The sequence below is a fragment of the Phyllostomus discolor genome, chromosome 4 (assembly GCF_004126475.2).
Source record: "Phyllostomus discolor isolate MPI-MPIP mPhyDis1 chromosome 4, mPhyDis1.pri.v3, whole genome shotgun sequence".
Lineage (NCBI taxonomy): Eukaryota > Metazoa > Chordata > Mammalia > Chiroptera > Phyllostomidae > Phyllostomus > Phyllostomus discolor.
Window position 1 is genome coordinate 182068365 of NC_040906.2, and position 24474 is coordinate 182092838.

Here is a 24474-nt window from a genome sequence, read left to right on the forward strand (position 1 = left end):
GTGTAGGTTCTTTTGGATTGGTGTTTCAGAGTTCTTAGGATATAATCCCAGCAGCAGAATTGCTGGGTCAAAAGGCAATTTCATTTTTACTTTTTTGAGGAAATTCCCTACTGTTTTTAACTTTTAAAAGAATACAGTGTTTCCACTCCATTCTTGGTCATGTACTGAAGGTTCTTGGATAACAAGGTTCTGGAGAAATTTACCTCATTATTGAGAGTTGAGCAAGCTATGGCAATTGATTATTAAATTAAACTTGGGACACAAAATGAGATAACAAGCCTTGTAGTTGTACTAAATTGATGTTGGAAGTGGTTAAAGTTTTTGTTGCAGAGGGCTGCAACAAAACTAGGTGCCATCCACACTTAGTTTTTTTCTCCTTTCTCTTCACAATATTCATGTTAGGCCAGTGTTATTAACCAAGAGTCACCATCACCCCAACTTATTTAGGCTTGCAAGTACTATGGGATCTGGAAAAATATTACCATATTTTTAAATTTTTTTTCTTCCAAATGCAAAAGCCTATTTAATTGATTGGGGCCTGATACTAAAGACAGTGAACTCTTTAACTCAGTCTGTTTCTCTCTTACTCCCTGGAGTCAGCATGGGAAAGACTCTTATCCACTCCTCTCTAGCCCAGTAGAGATAGAGCAGTAAGGGAGTTTGGAGTCAGAGAAAGGGAATGGCCAAGATAGTTATTGACAGAAACCATGTACAGGTCTTCTTTCCACAGGTGAGCATAGTGGAAGGAAGTACTAGTCATTGGGTGTTAGTCACATTCTCATGGGGCCAGATAGACCCCAGGTATTTCCTCAATGGGAGTATGACTTCCCCTTTTCAGGGTTTGGGCCCATTTCAGCCAGGGTGCACACGTTTAGGAACTGCAAAGAGCTGACTGTTGGGTTTCACAGCAGACCCTCTTTCCACCTACCTGGGACTCTTCAGGACTTAAACAACTGGACTTAAACCACTTAGCAGTGGCCCAGTGCCACAACTAAATCACCAACTACCCTGGACTTATTTCCACTTATACTAGGAGAGAAAGATCAGCTTTGAGTTAGAGGGATTTCTCAAGAAGTCTCAGAGCACTATCCAGCAATGGAAGATCAAACTATTACACTAATCAACCATATTCTCAGTCACTGGATACTTATGCATGAATTTCCTGCAAATTCTAGCCTCAAAATGCACTCCATTCCTCTCCTGATACAGACAACATGGTCTTTTATCAGTCACAGAAGTTCTCCCCCTTTATGTGGTCACTGAATACCTGCTTTCCCAATCAAGAATCTGCTGTCTCTTACCCCAGGTCATTTCCTGGGATAGGGAATCAATAAAGAGGGACGGTTGATTGCTCTGGTTTCCTCTCCACCTAATTTTGTTTAGATTGCACATGGAACAAGAGTGTAAATTATTGACATAATTGGCATAAGTAACTTACATTTGAGCTCAACCACAATGGTGATGGCATACTACATGGTACAATCACAAGTTTGTACTAAGTAATTTCTATCCAACGTATGTATCTTATTCATTCAACAGGTCAAAGATTTCACCTGAACACCCATTTTTAATTCAGTCACTTATATTTTCCTAAGTTTGCTTTGCATCCCTACTCATCCATTCCCACATGATATCTCAGGACTTACGCAGGTTTGTTTTCCTGTTCTATCTTTCCATTTAGTTTCATGACCTTAGGATGAGTGAATACTTAGGACATCTTTTTTTTATAGTTCAGTCTTCATAACAAGGGGTGGGAATCCGTTTATAAGATGAATGCAGAGTCTGAAATACACTAGTGGATGTGGTGTGGAGATGTGACCTCATGTCTCCCAGATCCCAGGATGGTGCCCACTCTTGTCGTTCTTTACTTCAGCCCTCTCTACTTCCTGTAAGCCAACCTACTTCATATTCAAGAGCAGGGAACATAACCTATCAAATGAGATGAATCATATTTCTACTTGACTCAGATTTTAATTTCGTCAGTGATTTAATGATGTAAAAAGTAAAGCAGGTCTGTAGTCAGCGTTTACAGTGGAGTTCCTCAGAAAGGAAGGGGCTTTAGAACTCTTATTTGGCTTTAGGCTTTGGAGTAACAAACTGTGGAACAAGTTCAGAGAACTTAACTAAGGCTAAACATTTCAGTAATGAATATTTTGATGCACTGGCAACAGAGAATATATGGGTATCATTTTTTATTTACTTCTCACAGTAGGTCTATAAGGCAGCTAGTATTGTTATCCTTATTTAATAGTTGAAGAGCACTGAGACTTAGAAAAGCTAAGTGACTTGGTCTTCTTAACAAAGTTTATTATAAGCATGGCTGGGATTTTAGCCTGAGTACCCTCAATTCAGACCCCAAACTACACCAGTATTTCTTAAACTGGGATATGAAGACCTAGCCTGGGGAGCTACATTGTTCAGGTTCAAGAAATGTCACATTATGATCTGGTTTTGACAGAAGAATATACTCAACATTTGTTTTGTAGTATAATAAGGGACTAGATTTTTCATTTTCTAGTACATTTTAGTATGCTTTTAAAATGGCATAACGTTGTCTTTTCCACCTCTACAACAGGAAGGATTAGTAGGTTATCTGGCACAGTAGTCAAGGGCAATTTGGAGTCAAGGGCAGCAGTTTTACAATGAATAGATAAATCTCACTGTTTGTCAGTGATTCAGCAAGAAGTTTGACCATTTATTGGTCCTCCTATATATTTTGAGATGCATGAATTTAACAAGTGCCAGTTTATCTTTTGTTATTGATATGTACTTGGCTTCTCTGTGAAACACATTTATTAAGCTATTTTAAATACGAACAGCCACCTTTGGATTCCCTTGATTAAATCATTGCAGATTACACTGGAACATTTCTTTTATGTTTTAACATTCAAGGTAAGTACTAGAAAAATATAACAATTTATTGAGAAGAAGTAGCTACTTTATAAATTGGTTGCTTTTAGATTTTTATTACTAAGGGATTATTAACTTTTCCCAATTCTATTATTTACTCACAGCATATTGTGAGCAAATGATTTAATCATGCTGTGCCCCAATTACTAGATTAGCAAAAATAAATAGTATAAAATCGTGGCAAGAAACTTGAAATAATGAAAATAGCAATATAACAACTAAATTCCATCTGGCAATTGTAGCTATTGTAATGTCCTAGTGAAGGCATAAACTCAAGAGAAGGTTAACTGTTCCAGCGATGAGTATGCAAAAACCTAATATATTAACAAAGAAATGTATGCATCAATTTAAAAGACAATAATAGGGGCTTAAAAGTTAATAGGATGTCTAAAATATTTCATTTTAGTGCCTTTTCAACCAGATTTTTGCCACAAGATGTGCTGTGATATCTGATCTCATTTTATGACTTTTTAAATTGGGCCATTTTCTCAGGTAGGCCCTTTGATTTGTTTAGGAAGAAAGCTGATTAGCAAGTGGGGTAAAATACAGAGGAGCAGCTTTTAGATAGAGTTCATTAACACATATTGAGGTCATATTCACTCCTGTATAATCCAATAGGTCACAGAATAAAGTGGGTTCATATGTAAGAGTCCCTTTCCTCAATAAACAGTCTCCTTCTCTTTCTGGTTTATCTTCCAAAACTAAAAATGTAATTATCATGAAATATTATCTTGCAGCTTTAGAGATCAATTTCCACATGTTCTTGACGTAGATATTTTATTTACTGACCTCATAGAGACATATTTAGCTAACAATGCTAAATGAGAATTATGTTTTAAAATGAGATTGGATTAACATTTATATGCAGATATTACAATACTTTTAGAATCTATGTTAATAGCATAGAAGCATTTTTTCTAAAGCCTTGAACTGTTAATCTAATGATTGAACTCTTCTGTAATAAAAAAAAAGCATGAAATACATTGAGGTATTTCAATGTATTCAAAATTTTCACATATTAAAAACTTATTTTGTTTAAACACAATAAGGGTATTCAAATTTTCAATCTTAAGAAAAATATATCATTTTCTCATATATATTCTTTCCTTACACTCTCTTCTTACTCATTCCTATTAATAGAACCTTTTGTTCTATAGCTTATAGAGAATTATTAGCTTCTCCCATTAAATAATGAAAAAATGAGATAGATACAATTCATAATTAATCACTCAACAGGTAGAAAGGAGTACAAACAATACCCCTACATTTAATATCTCATTATCTAAATAAAATAGAAGCCATTCATGAATATATTAAAAAGCAGTGCAAGATTTAAATTTTAAATAGTCCAGTTAAATGCGCTTTTATTCAACGGAGCCTATTTGATGTAAGGATTTCCTTTGGCAGACAGATCTCTATAAGACATTAACCCATGGCATGGTGATTGGGTGTTTACTTTCCTATATCCCCACCAGATTGTGAGTTTTCGAAGTCAGAGGTCTATGATTTTTTTTTCAGATTTTATTTATTTACTTTTAGAGAGAGAGGAAGGAAAGAAAAAGAGAGGGAAAGAAACATCAATGTGTAGTTGCCTCTCATGTGTACCCCTATTGAGGACCTGGCCCGCAACCCAGGCATGTGCCCTGGCTGGGAATCTAACCAGGAACCCTTTGGTTTGCAGGCCAGCACTCAATCCAGTGAGCCACACCACCCAGGGATATAATTGTTTATATTGATCATGATCCTCAGTATTTAACAGAAACTCAGCAGATGTGATGAAAGAATGGTCCATGGCTGATTTCAAATCACTGAATTTTTTCTTGGTACTATTTGGATCACTGCTAAATTGATGAATACAAAATTATCTAAGGAGGAGATTATAATCTACTTGTTGGAAATGTCCTATATGAATACATCTTGTTTAGTATAGCAGAATATAATTAAAATGACAGTTCTTTACCTGCCTTAGTTTCATTTTTTTTTAAGATCATTGATTCAATGTCACAAGTAGGATCTGTGGTTAATTAGAAAATGTATTTTCCCTCTAAATGAGTTTGCACTGACCTTTTAATCATTAATAAAGTTGGCAACCAACTTCAGTGTCTATATTATCCAGAATGTTTATTCTAATGATCTCTCCTTCAGTCTAGTTTTAAATTGTAGTTACATTGGCCTTATTAATACAAAATCAGATCATATCACTCCTTCTTCCAAAACTTGAATGGCTTTCCATTGCATGCAGTGGGAAAAGCACAATGACCCAGAAGAATTTACAGGATCTTTACCTCATCCTGTCTTTCATCTCTGACCTTATCTTCCCTCTTAGGTTGTCCCACTAGCTACTTCTTTGGGTGGTAAAGGCCTTTATACCAACACTGGTTTTTTTTTCTGTCTGAATTTATTTTTCCCGATTCCCATGCAGTGTTGTCCTTATCTCCTTTGGGGTTTTATTCAAGTGTCATCTTCTTAGCAAGGACCTCCCTGATAATTCTATTGAAAATTGTGAACCCTTCTTCACTTCCTAACCCACGCCCCTGCTTTATTTTTCTCCATAAAATATATTGAAGAAAATAACTTACTATGTACATTTTGCTATTTGTGCTAAATGTTGTTTACCTTGCCTTTCTAAATGCAATTTTCATGAAAGTAGAGATATTTTTCCTATTTTTCTTAATTGCTACATTCTGAATAGTGCCCAGCATATTAGTCACTTGGTAAATTTAGATATATGAATAAATTATTGAATAAATGAACAATGCAAAACAGCAATCTATAATGTGAGAATCTTATTAAAGCTGAGAATTGAATTAAGGATGGAGTAATCTCATGTTTCTTAGGATAAAATATGCTATGTATTTTTAATTTATAAATTTTCCTCTAACTCTCAGACTAAACATCATGAAGTAAAACTTTTTTTACTGATCCTTTTTCTAAATATGTTCTGAACTTTAGTCATAATTGTCACTCTTTGTGTGTTTACCACATTTATAGCTTTATTTGGGAAAAGCAGTTATTCATCAATTTAACTCCCCATTTAAAACAAAGAAATCTAGGACTATAATTTTTTAATTGTTATTTCATTATTTCCTAGTAAAAAAAATAGTAAATGTAAGAAAGGTGGAAAGGTGACTGTGATGGTGTTTAAACAGGAACATAGGCAGGATAATATGCATTTTGATATAAAATGCTGGTAAACTAAATTCTAGCAATATGATGAACATGTAAACATTTGGAGATGCAAATCCTGTTTCAAACAGTGTCCCAGTGAGTGCCCTGGCAGATGATTCTTCAAACCAGGAAATAAGTTAGAGGATTATTTAAAAACAGAAATAACTATACAAAGAAAGAGACCTATTAAAATATGTGGGGAAAGATCTGTTAAAATTTTTATATCTTACAATCCTGTTATGGAATGTCTGAACAGCACTGCCTAAAATAGACAGAATGTGGGCAATTTTTCGCAACTCTCTGTTGGCTTCCACACAGAAAACACAATTGCATTTCATTATGTAGGGGGGATTTTGTGTGTTCTCCCCTTTTATTCTTCGAGTGGTCACCTCTGGCAATACAGCGGTTGATAGGATGAATTAAACCATTACACTATTGGAAATATCAGAACATAGAAAAAATCAAATTTCAGTAACAATATTTTTATTAGAGAATCTTTAATAAAAGGTGAATGGCTCCAAACACAGATTTAGTTTGGAAGCTCTCACACAACACCTATCACTGTTCTGTTTATTTATTTAAACTTGCAAATGTTGATAGCATAATTTTCAAATTAAGGTAATAGGTAATAAACCTGTATAGAAACAAAGGTTATATAGCATTCTTATTAGCCAAATTGAATCTAAATATTAAAAGTAATATATTCCCTGTCAAAATACCTCAGTTTTGTTTGTTTTACAAATATTTTAATGTGGCTTTACAGACAATTCTGTTGTCGGAAGGTCATGGTAGATTAATGTCAAATTAGCTGAAACAACGAACACAACTAAAGGAAAAATCGGCTTCGTAATGTAGTGCAACCAAGGAAATTAGTCCAAAACATTAATGAGCAGTTGCCTCTCTGCATTGGGTCATTATGATTACATTAATTTAATAAGTCAGGTTGGGAAGCAAAGATGAATAATCTTCAAGATACAGAGTAAATACCCAATTTAGCTTTCTTTCTTCATACTTTAACTATTTCTGTGCTATGGTCTTGCAGCAGTGGGCTGGAATAATGGTACTTTTTGAAGACCTGTTTGGTCCTAGGTAGTGGGCAAAATGTTTGACATGATTTATCCTACAGAATTTGTTTCAACTCTCAAGAAAGCTGCTATAACAAATGAGAACATTTTGCATCAGAGGGATTTAGCAATCTGCTTATAATGCACAACTGGTAAGCAATAGAGCCAGAGCCCAACCCCATTTCTTTTTTATTTTTGAGCCTGCCCTCAATACTCCAATAAACACTCATGGAACTTAATTCCTCACCTGAACATTAAAGTAATTAAGAGTATCAGTGCTTCTCTGCTGTATATAATATATTTTGGCATGTATACATGCTAAAAATTGTGGTAATATCACTAAAAACTAGAATAGATTAATATAAAAAGCAGAAAATTAGAAAATCTTACCTGTAAATTAAAATTAAGACTTACCAAGTATATTACTAACCTCTAACATATATGTATAGAAATAACTTGAAATAATGATTTTACTATTTAAATATCTATTGGTATTCTTGATCTCAAGATGTTTTGGAAAGAGTTACTGCCTTATTAAATGTTAACTATTGGTCAATTTAAATACTCTTCTTTAAATGAGTCATACAGAATTCTGTAGGGCTTTGATAAGAAAATTTTGGGGCAATTACAATTGCAATGGACTTAACACCATGCTAGAAGATTTGAGAAAGATTATTATTGATCCAATTTGGTCAAAATTATTTTCAGAGTTTAAACCCTTATTTCATCGTTTTTAGTGTGATTCATTGATTTTCCTAAGGAAGCACATTTAACTTCTCTCTTATAATCACAATGAAAAGCCTGCCTGAATCACCACAGCTTTTAAAGTCCTTATCACTCATAGATAATAAATAGAATTACAGACTTTAAATTTTGCAAAATAAGCATTTTTGAAGACAAAAAATAGAAAATAAGCATAATTTTAACACAAAATTACATGTTTTTATAATATTGTCAAATGTAGATAATGAAAGTTAAAGTACTAAAACAACTTGCTAGAACAAAATGGTTTACTATAAACTTGTTTGGTCTGTATGTTAAATACCTGCATTTTAAAAACATATATTTCAGTCAAATATTTCTAAAAACATAGTAAGAACTTGATAAAATAATATTTTATATTTGAAATGAAATTAGTATTGATGATTGGATTAAAAGTCATGAGTGCACATTACACAATTTGAATGTAGAGTTTAGTAAGAGTTCTTGGTAATTCCTTTACAAATTTTTATTACTATTCTGGCATTTATGTGGACACTGGCGACTGGCATAAACAGGTCCAATAAACAGCTATTGAATAAATGGACACCTTTGCTCAGTCTCCTTGTCTCTGACCTTTCTTTGTGTTGCTATGACATAACTCTCTTTATTATATGATCTCCCTCTGCTATAGTAAAATTATATAAATGATACCTTGCTCAGAATAGCATAAATTGCTAATCCAACCTCTTAGACTTAAATCAACTCTTCAGTAATCTAAGTCTTTAAAGTTCCAATGAAGTTAGGATGTAATGTGTGGCTTTTCCTGGAGGAGCCCACTTTCAAGTTTCCAAAAGGGTTCAGTTTCAACAAAAACACTTGTATGTATTGATTATAAAATATAGAGGTTCTCTGTTAGCAATTTACTTAAAGAAGATGATATTCTAAATTGTAAAAAATAGGCTTATTTATGCAATCCTTTTAAAACGTGGGTATATTGTCAGTTTTCTGAGAATAATCTTTATTTCCTGTCTGTATGCTGACTGTATTGACCAGCTTTAATCGTTTGCTTTTTATTAAAACTTCTAACTGTAAAATAATTCATGAACTACATGTTGACTTAAAAGTAAATTTTATCAAACATGCTTTTATTTATCTTTAAAATCATTACATTCTATTATTTACAGTATGGCTTAAAATTAGTACTTTTAAATTTTATTCTTGAAACATTTGGTTTTTCCACTGGCACTTCCTTACTGGTTGTTATTGCTATATACACCTTGGGAATTTTACCTGGGTTAAATGGCAAGTATAGCTGAGTACATGGATTTTTTCTCACGAACTCACTTTTTGATATAGATTCTAATTAACTGTCTTACAAAAGTTAGTTAACAGCATTAAAATGGGTTTATTTTATTTTACTTCTCTTCAACACACACATACAGACACAAATTCACATGCATTTTAAATTGGTAGTCTACACTAGGCAACGATTTATATCTTTTTTAAATTTTGTTAACTGGACATTATGGACATCTTTCTTATGTAATTATATAGTCTTAGACATTTAGTTATTTTGAAATAAACTGCATACCATGTGTCTTCTTCCACACCTCCTCAAGGCTGTGGACTCCCTGAAGTGCAAGGGTAACGCAAGTGAGATGTAACGACATGCAGAGTCCCAGGAAACTCCATGGACTTTGTGGTGCCTGCCAATAGCAAAGGAGCAAGCAATATAACCTTTCAAAACAAGTGATAAGTCTGTATCAATAATTTAAAAAAAATTAAAAATATATTCTAGCATTGCATTATTTACAACCCCTTCTCTTTTTTCTTTAGTCATTACAATATAAAACCAAACCCAACCAAAACAAAGCAAAAATTCCCGAACTAAATAACTACTGGCAGAATTGCAAAGATAGGTGGGAATAGGGACTCAGGTAGACTTTACCCCAAATAGAAGATATTTGTCCACTAATCTAATTTTTCTTTGTCTCTGTGTATCTGTCTCTCCTTTTCTAAAATAACAGTTTCCAAATAGATCTATATTCTCTTGCCAACTTCATATACAAAGTTCTTTCTCTTTCAAGATTATATAAAAAATATAACAAACTTAGATCTTATGTATCAGCAAAGAAATAGGTGAAAGTATAGCTACTGATTATAATAACTAATAATTAATAAATGCTTAACATGGGCTGGACACCGTTCCTAGCACTTCATGTGGATTATATTTGGTAATCCTCACAACTTTTGGTAGAGGCGTATTATTATTTTTATTTCCAGATGGGAAAAGATGAGACACAAATAGGTTGTGGAACTTTCTAAAGTGGCAGAGGCCACTGAACGTTACGCACTGCATCTATGGTCCCCCAAACAGCAAATCTGCTTACACCTCTAACACAAGAGGGCAAACTTTAGAGCTCCAAACAGAAATCCTGATGATTTCCTTCTCCAAAACATGTACCTTTTCAGCAACTGCACCACTCTTAATCTAGTTGTTTAAGCAAAAATAAAAAGAAATAAAATCCTTGGGAATTATCCTTGATTACTCTTTTTCCTTCATTTCCTTTATCCAAGTTCTGTATACTCAATCTACAAAGTATATCCTGAATGTAACATATTACCTGTACCACTACCACTTAATCTAAGGCTCCATCGTCTCCCACCAGGCTAACAGAAGAGCTTCCTGACTACTCTCTCTGCTTTCACACCCCTTCTTTATAGCCTACTCACAAAACTGCCCACAGAAATCTTTTAAAAATATATATTGGTTATCATCCCCTTTCTGCTCCAAATCCTCCAGTGGCTTCCAGTATAGATGAAAGCCATACTCCTGCCACCTCCTGTACAGCCCGTGTGACCTGGCCCTGTGTGGTCCTCCAACATCATAGGTGACCATGATCTGTTGCTACTATTTTCTTCTAGCCACATTGGCCTTCTTGGGATGAATCAAGTCCATCCGTATCAGGCTCTTTACACTTGCTGTTTCTTCTGTATGCAATGCCCTTTCCGAAGATTTTGGCAGGCCATCATTCTCATGTGAATGAGGTCTCCAGAAGCTCAAACATCACCTCAGAAAATCAGTTTCTGATAACCATCAATTTCAGAAACTTCTACCAAAAATTACATGATTTACTCATTTACCTTATTTGTTGCAGTGAGATTCCTGGAAAATATTTAACAACTGGCTTGCCAGGGGGGGAAAACATCCTGATTTGTAGTGTTAGCCAGTTTTCATGATGTAAATATTCCCATCAAAGTTGATTTTAAGTTACCAACATGACGTCATTCAAAAAGGAATTAAGATGAGATACACACAGTTGGCTTTTTGAAAACCAGTGCAAGCCGGTTTCAGCACATCCAGTATTGGCTATGTTTCTAGATTATAGTCTGCCTGAGAGAGCAACTTCATCTTCACCATTGTATTTCAACACCTAGGTTAAAGACTGTCAAAATAAGTAATGACTTGCTCAATCAGATTTGAAGAATGAACAAATCAGTGAGCAAACCAATATAATACTCTGTGTGGCTTTAAAATATATGTATGGAAGTGCAAAATGGTAGAATCTGTATAAGAATCTTGGAAAACCCAAAGGTGAGAGTAACACTAGTATCCTTCCTACCTTCTTAATCCTGGAGCTACCCCAGTCCCTGTTTAAATATTCTTTTTTAAACCATCCTAAAAAGATTACTGAGAATGTGGATATTTAAATGTATTCTGTTCATACTTCAATAATCTCATATATATTTAGACTGAACAAATTTATTTGAAGTTAGTCCGGTATGCTGTGTACTTTAAGCATTTGATGCATGTCTAAGATGTTCATGTCAAGAATATCTACAATTCAAATCATTACCTTCTTTTGGTTTGCATTATAATAATAAAGTCTATGACCTAAACACAAAAAGGACTACACTAAAGAATTTTAATAACCATACTGCTATTCTTTACTTCTATCTGTAATGATACTTAATAGTATATTATGCTGAACAGGCAAAAATTGGAAATATCTCCTCCTTACAAAGTATATGTAAAGTCTGCTTTCAAGAAGTATCTGTATTTACTACCTGCTGTTTAGGCTCACTATTTGTAATACTATTCTATACCCATGGCAGATAGGAAGCTGGGAATAAGAAAAAGTTAAATGTCTATCTTTCATGACTTTTCTAATGCTTTGCCAGTGGCTATGGTTCTTTAGCAACTATTCCAGAGTACATTTAGATTGAACAGGATCTTGGCTTCCTAATGAAGCACTTCATTAGATTGTTGTTTATGGTGTTTCTGTTCACAATCATCCCTCCACATTGCTTGTGGTCGAATGGCATGGGTGTTTTCCTGCCATAAATTCTCTGTTGTTTAGATGGATTCAATTTAGAGTGTCAGATTTTACTATTGATGATCTCGCAGCATTACCACTTGATGTTGAGTAATTGTAGTCAATCAAACTTTTATGGTTTATTATGTTTTATGCCTTGAGTATCACAGAGGAAATAGAGCTTGATACCATACTGGTGAACTACTACTTCTGTTTCCTAAGGATATATTGTCCTTTAAGCCTTGTGTCTAGATATTGTGATTAAATGTTCTACTGGATAGTGATTTCAGAGTCAGAATCCAGTGACAACAACATATTGTTATACTTTAAGAGGAAAGGTGTGTAGGGTTTTTCTGGTAAAGGATTTTGTATAAACTAATGATGTCAAAGGCCAACAGAATGCTCACCTCGGGCACTTGGCAGTGCAGAAACTGTCCCACGGCATCGGCTCTTTTTCCAGATAATTCTAACCATGACGTTTTGTGATATGCATAACCCACCTAATAGGAAGAATCTCAATATTATATAGTTGTCCGATGTAACTTTTAAAAATATTTTCCCCAGCTGCAGGCCAAGTCCTTGTTTGATTAGCCTTGATTTTCTTTAGTGTAAGGGTTTAAAAAAGAACAGAAAATGTATTCAGGTGCAGCCCATCAGTCCTACATGAAGAGCTTTGGAAAGTTCAGGAGCAGTCAGATTTGTAAACAGGGCACATATCCATGAAGGCCACATAGAGGAAACAGAGGCACTCTCAAAATGTTCTGTGTGCTAAGGATCCTTTTGCAGCTTCAGAAAACTAGTTCTTGGTACCTCATAAACAGTCCTTGATTTGACCACAGTTATACTGTGATTTGGTGGGTTTGTGGCAAAAAGAATCAGGAGAAATCTAGGCAGACTAGAAATCTAGGGTGGTTGTTGGAAGAAGTTTATCATATGCCCTCTTAAAATGGTAGCCTTTCAAAAATATTCATCATAACTTTTTGGCACTCAATTCTTAGAAAATGTTTACATAGTTATATGAGTGTCATCTGCTATTTTTATTTTTAAACTGTAGCCAGAATGACATCAGGTTCTGAAGCTTTCTCATTTTTTATTTCATTTACACTCCTCACACTTCACTGGCAAGTGAGGTCACCTCTTTAAAATCTGGCATAAAGGCCAGCTTGACAAACTTTGGCATAATGCTATCTTGTGCAGATTTTTATTTCAGAGGGAGAATGTGTGATGTAGACATATTTAAAATTGTTGTCTTGGTAGAATTTCCCCTCTGTCTATGATGATGTATATGTCATCTATACCAGGGGTGTCAAGCTCATTTTTACCAGGGGCCACATCAGCCTCACAGTTGCCTTCAAAGGGCTGGAACAGTTGCCTTTAGGACTGTATAAATGTAACTACTCCTTAACAGTTAAGGAGTTGAAATTACATTCGGCCCTTTGAAGGCAACTGCTAGGCTGATGTGCCCACCAGGTGAAAATGAGTTTGACACCCTGAGCTATACTTATTAATGTTATAAGGTAGTTAGGTAAGTTCCCTCTTTAGGTACTTGTAGAAATCGCCTTATGGAAATAGACTGACTCTCTAAAAGTAGCCATAGGCATGAGTCTGCAGGAGCTGAGCAGGGCTGTTGAGGACAGGACATTGTGAACATCTCTCATTCACAGAATTGCTAGGAGTCAGAGCTGACACTCTGGGGCACATAGCATGCATAGAAATTACCTTGAGGTGTCTTAAATCATTCAGAGTTGGCATTATCTCTTTGATCACCTATTCAAATGAATAAAAAAATAATTTAGCGTCTATTGTTTAAGACATTTGAAGACAATTATAGATTATTTTATAGTTTCTACTGCTAGCAACTTATAACTTAGGCAATTTGCTGGTAATATGGCCAAAGCTGCTCCTTAAAAAAGCTAAATTAAATTGTCATGAAAGATGTTCAGTCGTTAGTTTGAAATATAAAATATATGTAAGAGTGTGGTTAGGTTAGAAATTAAGATGTGGGAAATATCTGTATAAAGAAGTTTGTTGAAATATTCATAGACATGAAAGTTATTATTAAAAAAAGCAAAATTAGACAAAACTGGATCTATAAACTTGCTTTCTAATTTACTAGTCATGTGAATTGGAACAAGTTATCTAGTGTATTAATTTTCCATTGTGGCCATAACAGATTACCACAAACTTAGTGGCTTAAAACAACACAGGTGTACCTTACAGTTTAATAGGTTATAAGTCTGACATGAGCCTTACTGGGCTAAAATTTAGGTGTGGGCTGGGTTGTGTTACCTCTGGAGGTGCTGGAATCCATCCCCTTGATTTTTCCAGCTTCTACAGGCTGCCTGCCTCCCTTGGCTCACAGCCCCTTCCTCCATCTTCAGAGTCACAAATGAATTGAATATTTCTCATGTTCCATCACTCTGACCTTCTCTTTTGCTTCCCTCTTCTATGTTTAAGGACATTTGTGTTTACACTGGGGCCACTAACATTATCCAGGATTATTTTATCATCTCAAGGTCTTTAACGTATCTGCAGTCCAAGGTTCCTAGGATTAAGATATAATCTTACTCTGTGAGGGACCATTCTTCTTTCTGCCATGCCTACCCTCTATCATTTCAATTTTCTGATCAGTTCCTACGTATCTCACAGAGTTCTTGTTAGCAGAAACAAACCTCTGAATGCTGAAGTGCCTGGCTAAAACTAGGCACTAGATAAAATGTTACTTTGCCTACAGAAAAGATTATTAGGAAATAAAACATTGGACAGACCTTGGTTAAGGAAACTCAAGTTTGTGAAGAGCCAGAGCAGAAGCACCCACACAGGACTTGGGGAGAAATTCTGACAGTGCTGTTTTCTGAATACTCCTCCTGCTTTCATGCCCTCCTCGGCCATTGCTTGCTTTCCATTCTAGGCAAAAGCTGTATTAGGAAAACATATTTTTCTTAAAAAAAAATCCCTGGTATAAATAAATACCAGTTTCTAAAGATAAAGGGAGTATCAGAAAAGGGAAGAGCAGCATAGCTGAAGGCTATAGAGACTTCAAAGAAGATGAAAATGTAGAGAAAAAATATAAATTCTCCAACCAGGTTGCTTGTAACTCTTCCAGAAGTGATTAAAGTGGGGTGGTGGGTTGTGTGTGGGCTATGGGGGTGGTAAAGTAAGAAACAAGTCAGTACAGGCTAGTCTTGAAAAATGTCCCTAGAGAAGGACACAGAAATGGGGCAATATATAAGCATGAAAATAGCTATTTCATTTGTAATAGCTAAAACTGAATAAATGTTAAGTGACTCTGATCTGTTGAAAGAATTCATGAACCAAGATCAGAAAGTTTCATTCTGTCTTTGATTTGCGATTCTACACTGTTAACATTATATGTCTAGCTCTTCTCATCACTACAAATCTTTGCTATTATTCCCCAAATGCTTTGAACTAGAGTGATTCATTCATGTCGGCAATGTCATAAATTGGAGAGCTCGTAGGTTCTTACCCTGGTAACTATAGAAGCACAAAAACAAAGGCAAAGCCAGGTATTTCTCCAGGGTGAATAAATTTTAGAAGGCAAGCTTTAAACTGTCACATTTCTGATTGTCTGTGATTCACACCAATATTGTGCTCTGTGATGGCTTCATTGAAAGGACTGTCATGTTCTATGGGGGACTCAGACTACCTGCTCTTTTATCAGTAGCTGGTGTGAAAGCCATGCTGTGCCAATGGCTGGTTCACAGGAGGCAGGTCAATCTTTTGAAACCATAGATTGTTTCAAATGAGAAAGAAATAGGTGAGGAGAGGACTGATGTCAAGGGCAGTGCTAAAGAGAAGGAAAATGCTTGCCTGCGTGTTACCTGCCGCTAACGTTGTCAAAAAAGGTAGTCACTTCATGTAGCCTGGCATACTAAAAACATTGATAAGAGAGGACCTTATTCATTCCAATTTGGGTTCTATTCACTTGTATTACTAGTTTTCTTAAGATTGGATTAAAATGTTGATGCTTTCTGGGCCAGAAATGCCCTTTGATTTAACAGTTAATTTGAAAGAATTATTAAGATGTATGTCTTTAGCCCTGGCTGGTGTGGCTCAGTGGATTCAGTGCTGGCCTGTGAATCAAAGGGTTGCCAGTTCAATTCCCAGTCAGAGCACATGCCTGGGTTGCAGGCCAGGTACACAGTAGCGGGTACGTGAGAAGCAACCACACGTTGATGTTTCTGTCCTTTTCTTTCTCCCAACCTTCTAAAAATAAGTAAATAATATCTAAAAAGAAAAAATATCTATTTCTTCAGCACATAAATCAGTATGGTCACAGAATTAAGCAGAGGTACTCATTTATCAAGATAATAAAGAAAATGCATTAAATGTTTTTTAATAGCAAGCACTAAATTACCAGTAGTGGTAAAATCATTACATGAAAGAGATTTATTTGTTTATTTAAATCAGATGTATTAGTAATCCTTTTATTCCGATTATGAAATTTCACATCATGCACAAAAGAGTAGAGAATAGTATAGATCCAGATGTGCCCAACACCTACCTCTAAGAATTAACTCATGACCTTCTTGTATTGATTCTATACTTACCCACACCCTACCCCACATCCAGATTATCTGGAAACAAATTCCATATATACCACTTTCTCTATAAATATTTCAGTATTTATCTCTGAAAGATAAGCCTCTTTTGTAGATAAAACAATTGTCATGCTTAAAAATTAAATGCTATCACTACATCTTCTTTAGTATGACCAAATATCCAGAAAGTATTGAAATCCAAATTCATCGCATTTGGCTCCAAATTTTTAAAAGGTTGTTTGAATCAGAATGCACCTGAAGTCACATGTTGCGTTTGTTTGATACAGGTCTTGAATCTCTCTTAATCTATAATCTCATTATTTTTATTTCTTTGCAACTTATTTTTTTAAGAAATCATATTGTTTGTCCAATAGAAGGTCTACATTCTAGATTTTGCTAATTGTACCCTTGTGCTGCTGTTTATTTGCTCCTCTGCTACTGTGTTTTGTGCAAATGATAGTTGAATTTCCGAGACTTGCTCCGATTCAGGCTCACTTTTTTTGTGGGAGTACTTTATAAATGGTGCAGCGTGGCTGCATCACACTGTGGAAAATGCCCAGGCGTTTCTCTTTGGGAGATGTCAGTGGCCATAGATCCATCACTTGGGAGTCCACTTCACTGTAAACAGTAACATCCTATAGAATCGCAATTTTCTTCATGTTGCTTTAAAAAAAAAATAACGGTATAGCCCTCCATTTGTTTTTCTTCCATCTCAGGTTTCCTTGGCTATTCTTGCTTTTTAATTCTTCCAAACCCACTTTATAATCAACTTGTCCAGCTCTAGGGAAACAAAAAAAATCTAATATTTTTAATAAAAAGGGTAACTGCTTTACATCTATATATTAACTTAAAAGAGCTGAAAAGTAATATTATTTTTCAGAACTAGAAGTTGAACTTTTGTTTCTTGCAGAGTGAGGTAGAGAAATCCTTCAAACACTTTCCCATGAGTGGTTAAGCAATGATTAAAACCCTTTTAAAAAACAATTTCACCAAATAATTGAACATTTTATCTTCAAAAGATTATCATTAGTCATCCAGTTAGATTATCATTTCTTAGAAATACTGGAGTGGTAGAGTAATTAATTTTCAAATGTATAAATTTTACATGAATTTAATGTGGGTATAAAAAAATCTGTTTTAAATGAGGGCAGAGTGTTTCTGTTCCTCTGGCAATGTGGGAACTCCTTACCCTGAGGTGAAATATCTCATTTGCTTACCTGCCACTCATTAAGTTCACACCCAACAATTGTAGTACACACTTGGGAAGGGGTGGAGGGAATAAGTGGACTGCCCATTCTACCTGAAAGACAAATACAAGCCTTTTCAGTATCTATAATTATTGTAAATGAACTTGTCTGGAAGAAAGTACAGGTGGGCCAAGAAACTGTCTTTCAGAATTTCCCATGACATTATTCTGTTTTTTAAAGTAAGTGCAAACTTACAAGGAGCCATAAAACACATCCAGGAAGTAATAATTGGATATATTTCCAAGTCAATTTTTAAAGTTTAGAGTATTATTTAAATACTTCTTATTTTGGAGCTTGACTTAAAATCAGGTCCAGTAATAATACTGTTCAAATCTGTGTAATGATCTCTTCAAAGAATTTTTAAGATTATTATCATGAGCCAGTCATTTTTTGCAATTGCTCAGAAAGGTTTGCTGGGGAAGAAGAACTTGGTGACGTGTAGTTTGGTGGGGATGGGTCTTTGAGTGAATCCTCTTTTGTTCTGGACTTTCCGTGAATTCCCTGCATTCAGCCCCAGTACTCACCCCTGCTTCTGTCAGACCTGCTGCTCTGAGGTTCTACCGGATGTCCCCCATCCCCACACTGCCCGGGCGAGAGCTACTTTGTGTGCTTTAGGCCACGATCTCTGCTCTCCCTTAGCCAACGCCCATGAATGTTCTAGAAAAACGCTGAATTCTCCTCATCCTCTTCTCTTTGTTGTTACTGGTTTCCATTTTACTTCTTCATATTTTCTCGTTTCAAGTCTCAGGTGAAAGAGCAGATAATATGAATTGCATCCATCACCTCAAACACAGAGACACGTTTACATTTCTATAAAGCTTTCCAGATTATTCCAGTTGGTACTAAGCTTGAAAACTCATGATTTCTAGGATCCTTTCTGGTTCTGATATTGTATAACTCATTACTTTCTGAAAAACAATATGACTATATGGATAAATGTGAGAATTGACAAGCAAATGATTTAAACTAATAATAGAGGTGAGTTTTCAAAGTATGTTAGAGGTGGCATCACAGCACATGGAAATTTTAGCATTCAAATTACAGTCAAGAGTGGGTGTGAAAATATTGCAAAGCCTCTTTCAAAATTAAGAAGTTTTGTTATGTGGACTTGCTGGAGAAAATTCACAGCCACTAGCCTCATGGGGAAACAAGGCAAAGCTCGACAGCAAGGAGATTCAATAGCAGCATATTGTTCTCTTGAGAGATTAGGAAAGAAGAAATAGAAGACATAATTCAAGCCTTATGAGAAAGGCGAAGTGTCATCTTCTATAGAGAATGACCTTCATTAATATTTTCTTGGCTTTCTTGGGGACCAGCCTATAGAAAACAGGTCCCATGGCTTTGTTACATCATTAAGGAGCCACAGTTTGGCCTGGCTCTCTTAATTATGTGCCCGTGACTCACAAGCTTCAGTGAAATCTCTAAAACACATATTGTTTAGTAGCATTTTGTAGATCTGTGATTCTTCTAAGGACACAAAAATGAGGATAAAGTGGGTTCCTTAGAGTCACAGCAGAGAATATTTTTTTAAAAAATCCAAACCCAGAAATGCATGGGCTAGAAATTGGTCCCAGATGTCAGAACAATTGTTTATAGGTGAGCTATAGGGTTTATATCCAGGGTTTATATTCAGCCCCTGGATAGCATCCACACTGATCAAAACCTCTAGGATACTCACTTTAGTCTGTGATGTCTCCTGTTTTTATCCCAGTGCTGTACCGATATTGTATCTCTGCCATGATATAGAAAAGACTGGAAAGCATCACTGTATATGATGGTCATTATATGTTTCTTGCTACTTTGGGACTGAAGGATTTCTTAGAAAGACTCTATTCTCCAATTCCACCCTAAAAGAGATTAAGTCTTAAGACATTGCTTAGGATAGCAGGAACACCTAATTCAGTTCTGCATCAGTGAAGTAATTACATGACATTTTGTTAGGTGACATACAAACGGAAAATGAAATAGAAAATATCACTTTGTTATGTATAAAATGTCCAACATTTGTTAGCATTTCAAAAGTTATTTTGGATTTTTTTATTCATTTACCAGGACTGTAAACAAGTGCCTTCCAACAGAGGAAAATTTGGAGATTATGTATTGACACCTAAGGTTCATCAAATCTAGCCATCATAGTATTTTTGTACTCCACATAATGAGGTGTTTGCTTTCCTATTGTCCACCATACAAATTAGGGTTTTTAATCACCTGGAAATTAGGTTTTATAACTCCTGATTTTGAAGAGACTTTATGCTGAAAAAAAGAAGGCATAGTTAATGAAAGCAGTGTAGGTACATGAAGAGAATTATTCCATTAGGCTCATTAAAATTGGAGTACTGAGAAAACCACTGTAAAACTGTTCACAGCTATTCTCTGACGCCTTCAAAGAATACTTCTATTCATTGTGATTTTCAATAATGCTGTCTACCACATTTGTAAAAGTTTATTCAAAATACTGTGTGCCAACTAATTTAATTAACTTTGCATGGAATGTGAAAGAATCCATAGAAAACAAATGAAAGAGAGATATTGTTTTGAAATGGGGCTCTTCTAATATTCTCTAAGGTAATGACTGCTTCTCCATGTCAGTTAATGCTGACCATTATATTGAATTATAAGAAGAGTCCGTGGGGTTTTTTTGCTATAACTTTATTTCATGGACTTCGTCTATTATTCCAGAGCCAACACAGAAACTCCTAAGTCATATATCCACATTGTAGCTCCAAGACAATTTGGCGTCTTCTCATATTTGCTTGTTAAGCTGCTTTCTGAACAAAATTCTTTAGCTATATCTTTAGTGTACCTTTATTTTTCTTATTGGATACCTGTGCTCTCTAATTATGCTTTGCTATTTCTCTTTTTGTTTTCTTTTTTTTTAATGTCTGCAAATTTTTTTTCTAGAAGGAAAGATGCGAATTTGAAATATTTATAGATTCTTTTTTCCAGAGAACATGCTGTGTTTTGTATTCATTATCTCTGTATCTCTTCCATGGTTTTGACTTTGTAAATGAAACATTGGAAAACAGACGACAAAAGAGTTTAAGTAATTTTCTGAGCTCACAGAAACATAGTAGGATGAACACTATATATGTCTTAGTTGCTACAAGTGACAAAATAGGCTAGTGTTGAAAGGGAGTCAAACTCAGACAAACAGAAGAAAATAAACAATGTTATGCAAATAGAAGTTACAAGGAAGCATATTACAATGATTTTGGTTATTCAACTAGTCTAATAAATATCAAATGCCCACTATTTCAAATGAGTTATAATAAGAGTTATAGAATCTCTGACCTTCAGGAGCTCAGAATTTAGTTATTTGTGTTCTTTATCATTTTAATAACCATGTCATGAATACTTTAGGATTACTAGAAATTAGGACCAGGGTGTTTTATATGCATAATAGAGGCAACTACCTCTCTGTGTTCTGTCAGATTAATCAGTGGGTATATTCTTCAGTGCATTTCTTTATAAAAATGTCAGGTGAGTGAGTTGTAGAATATGGAGTGCCAAATATAATTCCTCATGAATAACACCTTAAAAATGAATATAGTGGATATATTGGATATATAAGCAAATATATTGGATAGTGGTCGATGGAGTATTTTCCATGTTACTCCTCTTTTTATCCTTTTCTTGATACTCATTTGCTTTCATTTTTTCCCTGTATTTTAAAAGACATTCTTAGCCCTGGCTGGCATAGCTCAGTGGATTGAGCACGGGCTGCGAACCAGTGTCACAGGTTCGATTCCCAGCCAGGGTACATGCCTGGGTTGCAAGCCATAACCCCAGCAACCACACATTGATGTTTCTCTCTCTCTCTATCTCCCTCCTTTCCCTCTCTAAAAATAAATAAATAAAATATTTTAAAAAATGTTTTAAGAAGTCTGATGTTTATGTTAATACATAAACATAATACAGCATGAATACAGCATGATATGGGATGAAAAGTAAAAGCTCTTCTCCTTCTCCCTTTGATTGCTTATTCTAAAACCCCATAGGTAACACACTTAATATGCCATGTATATCTTTGCCCAAGAGGTCTAAGTGTATTTAAATATTTATATGCACAAACATAGGTACGCGTGTCTGTCTGCAATTTACTTATCTGTATACCTTGTATACAGATGCATGGTGTTTCCCACACAGAGTAATATTCAGCAAAACAGAACAAGGTCCAGACCAACTGGAATAGATGTCTTGGCTTTTCTTTGCTCTGCTGCGGTTAACCAGATGGTCTCAGGGGAGGGAAGGCGTTTGGGAGTCTTGGGCCACAGCAGTTCACCAACAAGCACAGAAGTATTTCAGTATGTTGACCACAATTTTTCCACAGCTGTTCCTAAAAAGCAACTTTCAGCCCTACTTTCAATCATTTGATGGCTCATGGTTTTTCCCTAATGGCGCATAAGTGTGCGGCCTTCTAGTAAAGATCTCAAAAGACCTCAGACCATTTCAAAGGACCTGCATCAAAGCCACATGTATTGCCCCTTCTGTACCAGCATTTCATATTTCTAAATTCAGTCTCTTAGAGTTCACCACAAATACCATTTATGTCTTCATTAAAGTCTCATGCCAAAACTATGAAACAGATAAAATTTGTTTCTAGAACATCTCTTTCAGGATTTCCTTTGTGGACCAGCAGACCCCCTTAATGACATCGTTTACTGGGTCTGCCCTCCTGGTGTACCCTTCCAGTGACTGTGCTCAGCCGGAGCTCAGCACTGTTAAGCTCCCCCACATCTTGGAGCATAAATGTGTCATGTTGCTTTGTCACTAGTATATTTTTATGTCTCATTATTGCAATACATTACCATCCCATGGATGGTGGGACTGTAAGTTAAATTAGTTTGTATGTATCTTTCCACCCAAAGCATTGCAGATAAATATTAATATTTGTACACTATTTTTTGACTTTCAGACTGTGTTGGCAAAGCCACACATATGCACTATCACAACACATCCAGATATTTTTTTATCTTCAAATTTTATGTTGATTTGAAAATGGAGTGCCACATTTCCCACTGTTGTCACTCTGATGCCTCTCTCTATCCCTCCCCTTTATTTTTACACACTTATCTATTGTACAGAAAGTACAGATATCCTTCATTTAATGTGTTCCAGTTCGCATCAGTTGTCAGTTCTACTAGAATTTCTTCTCTTTTATCTTCTATTTGGGGATTTAGAGGGAGTGACATTTATTATTTACCACCAAGTCCTTTGCCAGGCACTTTGCATACATTATCTCCTTTAGTCCAAATTCCCTCTCAGTTGTATACTTATTATTGACCCTAATTTGCAGGTAAGGAAGCTAAGAGTTAGAAAAGCAAACTAATCTGTCCAAGGTCCCATAAATACTAAAACCACAATTTGAATACAGGACTGTGCCTCCAAAGTTCTGTGTTGGTTTTGCTGCATCACACTAACTCCACCCAAGTGGCACTTTGCGGAGGATTAGGTAATATAAGTAAGCATATCTTCTAAACTCTCAAGCACTATGGTTTACACATGGAATTTCTTACTCATACTTTGTACTCTCTAGCACAGTAGGATGAGTAAATTGGTATGTAATGAATGCTTTAGGTGATCATAATTGTAATGGGATTTTAAAAATTGGGTGAAATGGTGTCAATGAGTTGTTAGAGAGCTAAAATCCAATCTTTACCTATTTCTTTCCAAGACATATCTGTCAAAATGAAACATCCCATCTTTGCAAAAGTTATTAAATATGAACACATAACTAAAATCATCTGAGAGAACATAAAGGGTTATGGAATAAAATCTGAAATAATATCCATTGGAGCATTAAGCTTTATATTTGATATAAAATCATGAGAATGCTTTGGGATTCAAAGTTACACATTTTTGTTGTCCCTCTTACCCAGGTGTTCCAGATTGCGTATGTGATTGTGAAAGCAGCTAACTCTCCTCGGCCTGGAAACTGGATCCTGGAACGTTCACTGGATAATGTTGAATACAAGCCCTGGCAGTATCACGCTGTGACGGACACCGAGTGCCTAACCCTGTACAATATTTACCCCCGCACTGGACCACCATCATATGCCAAAGACGATGAGGTCATCTGCACCTCATTTTATTCCAAGATACACCCTTTAGAGAATGGAGAGGTAAGATGAAAAAACTCACCATAAGTACATTTAAGATGACCAAACAGGCTTGCCAGAAAGACTTGAATATATTGGTAATTGATGTCTGGGAGGTTTTAAAATAGGATTTCACAGAAGTATATTTAAGTGAGTTATTAAATAAAAAGGAAAAACCCAAGGCGATTAGAATTGTCACTGCCTTCATCTAGTATGTCTCCCATCTCCAATAAAGATCATAGAAGAGGAAATGGGCTCAAGTTGGGAAGTCAATGATTAATTTCACATATAAAGAGACTTTTCTGACGAGGATGGCTAATGATTGGAGAAGGATTGAGACCCTAAAGGAAGTCTTAGTTCTGTGTGTACTCTGGTCTGAAAGTGGGGACAAAAGGGTGAATTTGGAA

General features: G+C 35.4%; 1 protein-coding gene across 4 annotated transcripts in view; it reads left to right on the forward strand.

Moving 5' to 3' along the window:
* LAMA2 (laminin subunit alpha 2) overlaps window positions 1–24474 on the forward strand; it is a 516934-nt gene that overhangs the window by 141616 nt on the left and 350844 nt on the right. For all 4 annotated transcript variants that reach the window (XM_036024687.1, XM_036024688.1, XM_028508983.2 and 1 more), the window contains exon 4: window positions 23849–24091. In XM_036024687.1, coding sequence (XP_035880580.1) covers window positions 23849–24091 — 243 coding nt within the window. The remainder of the gene's footprint in view (window positions 1–23848; window positions 24092–24474) is intronic.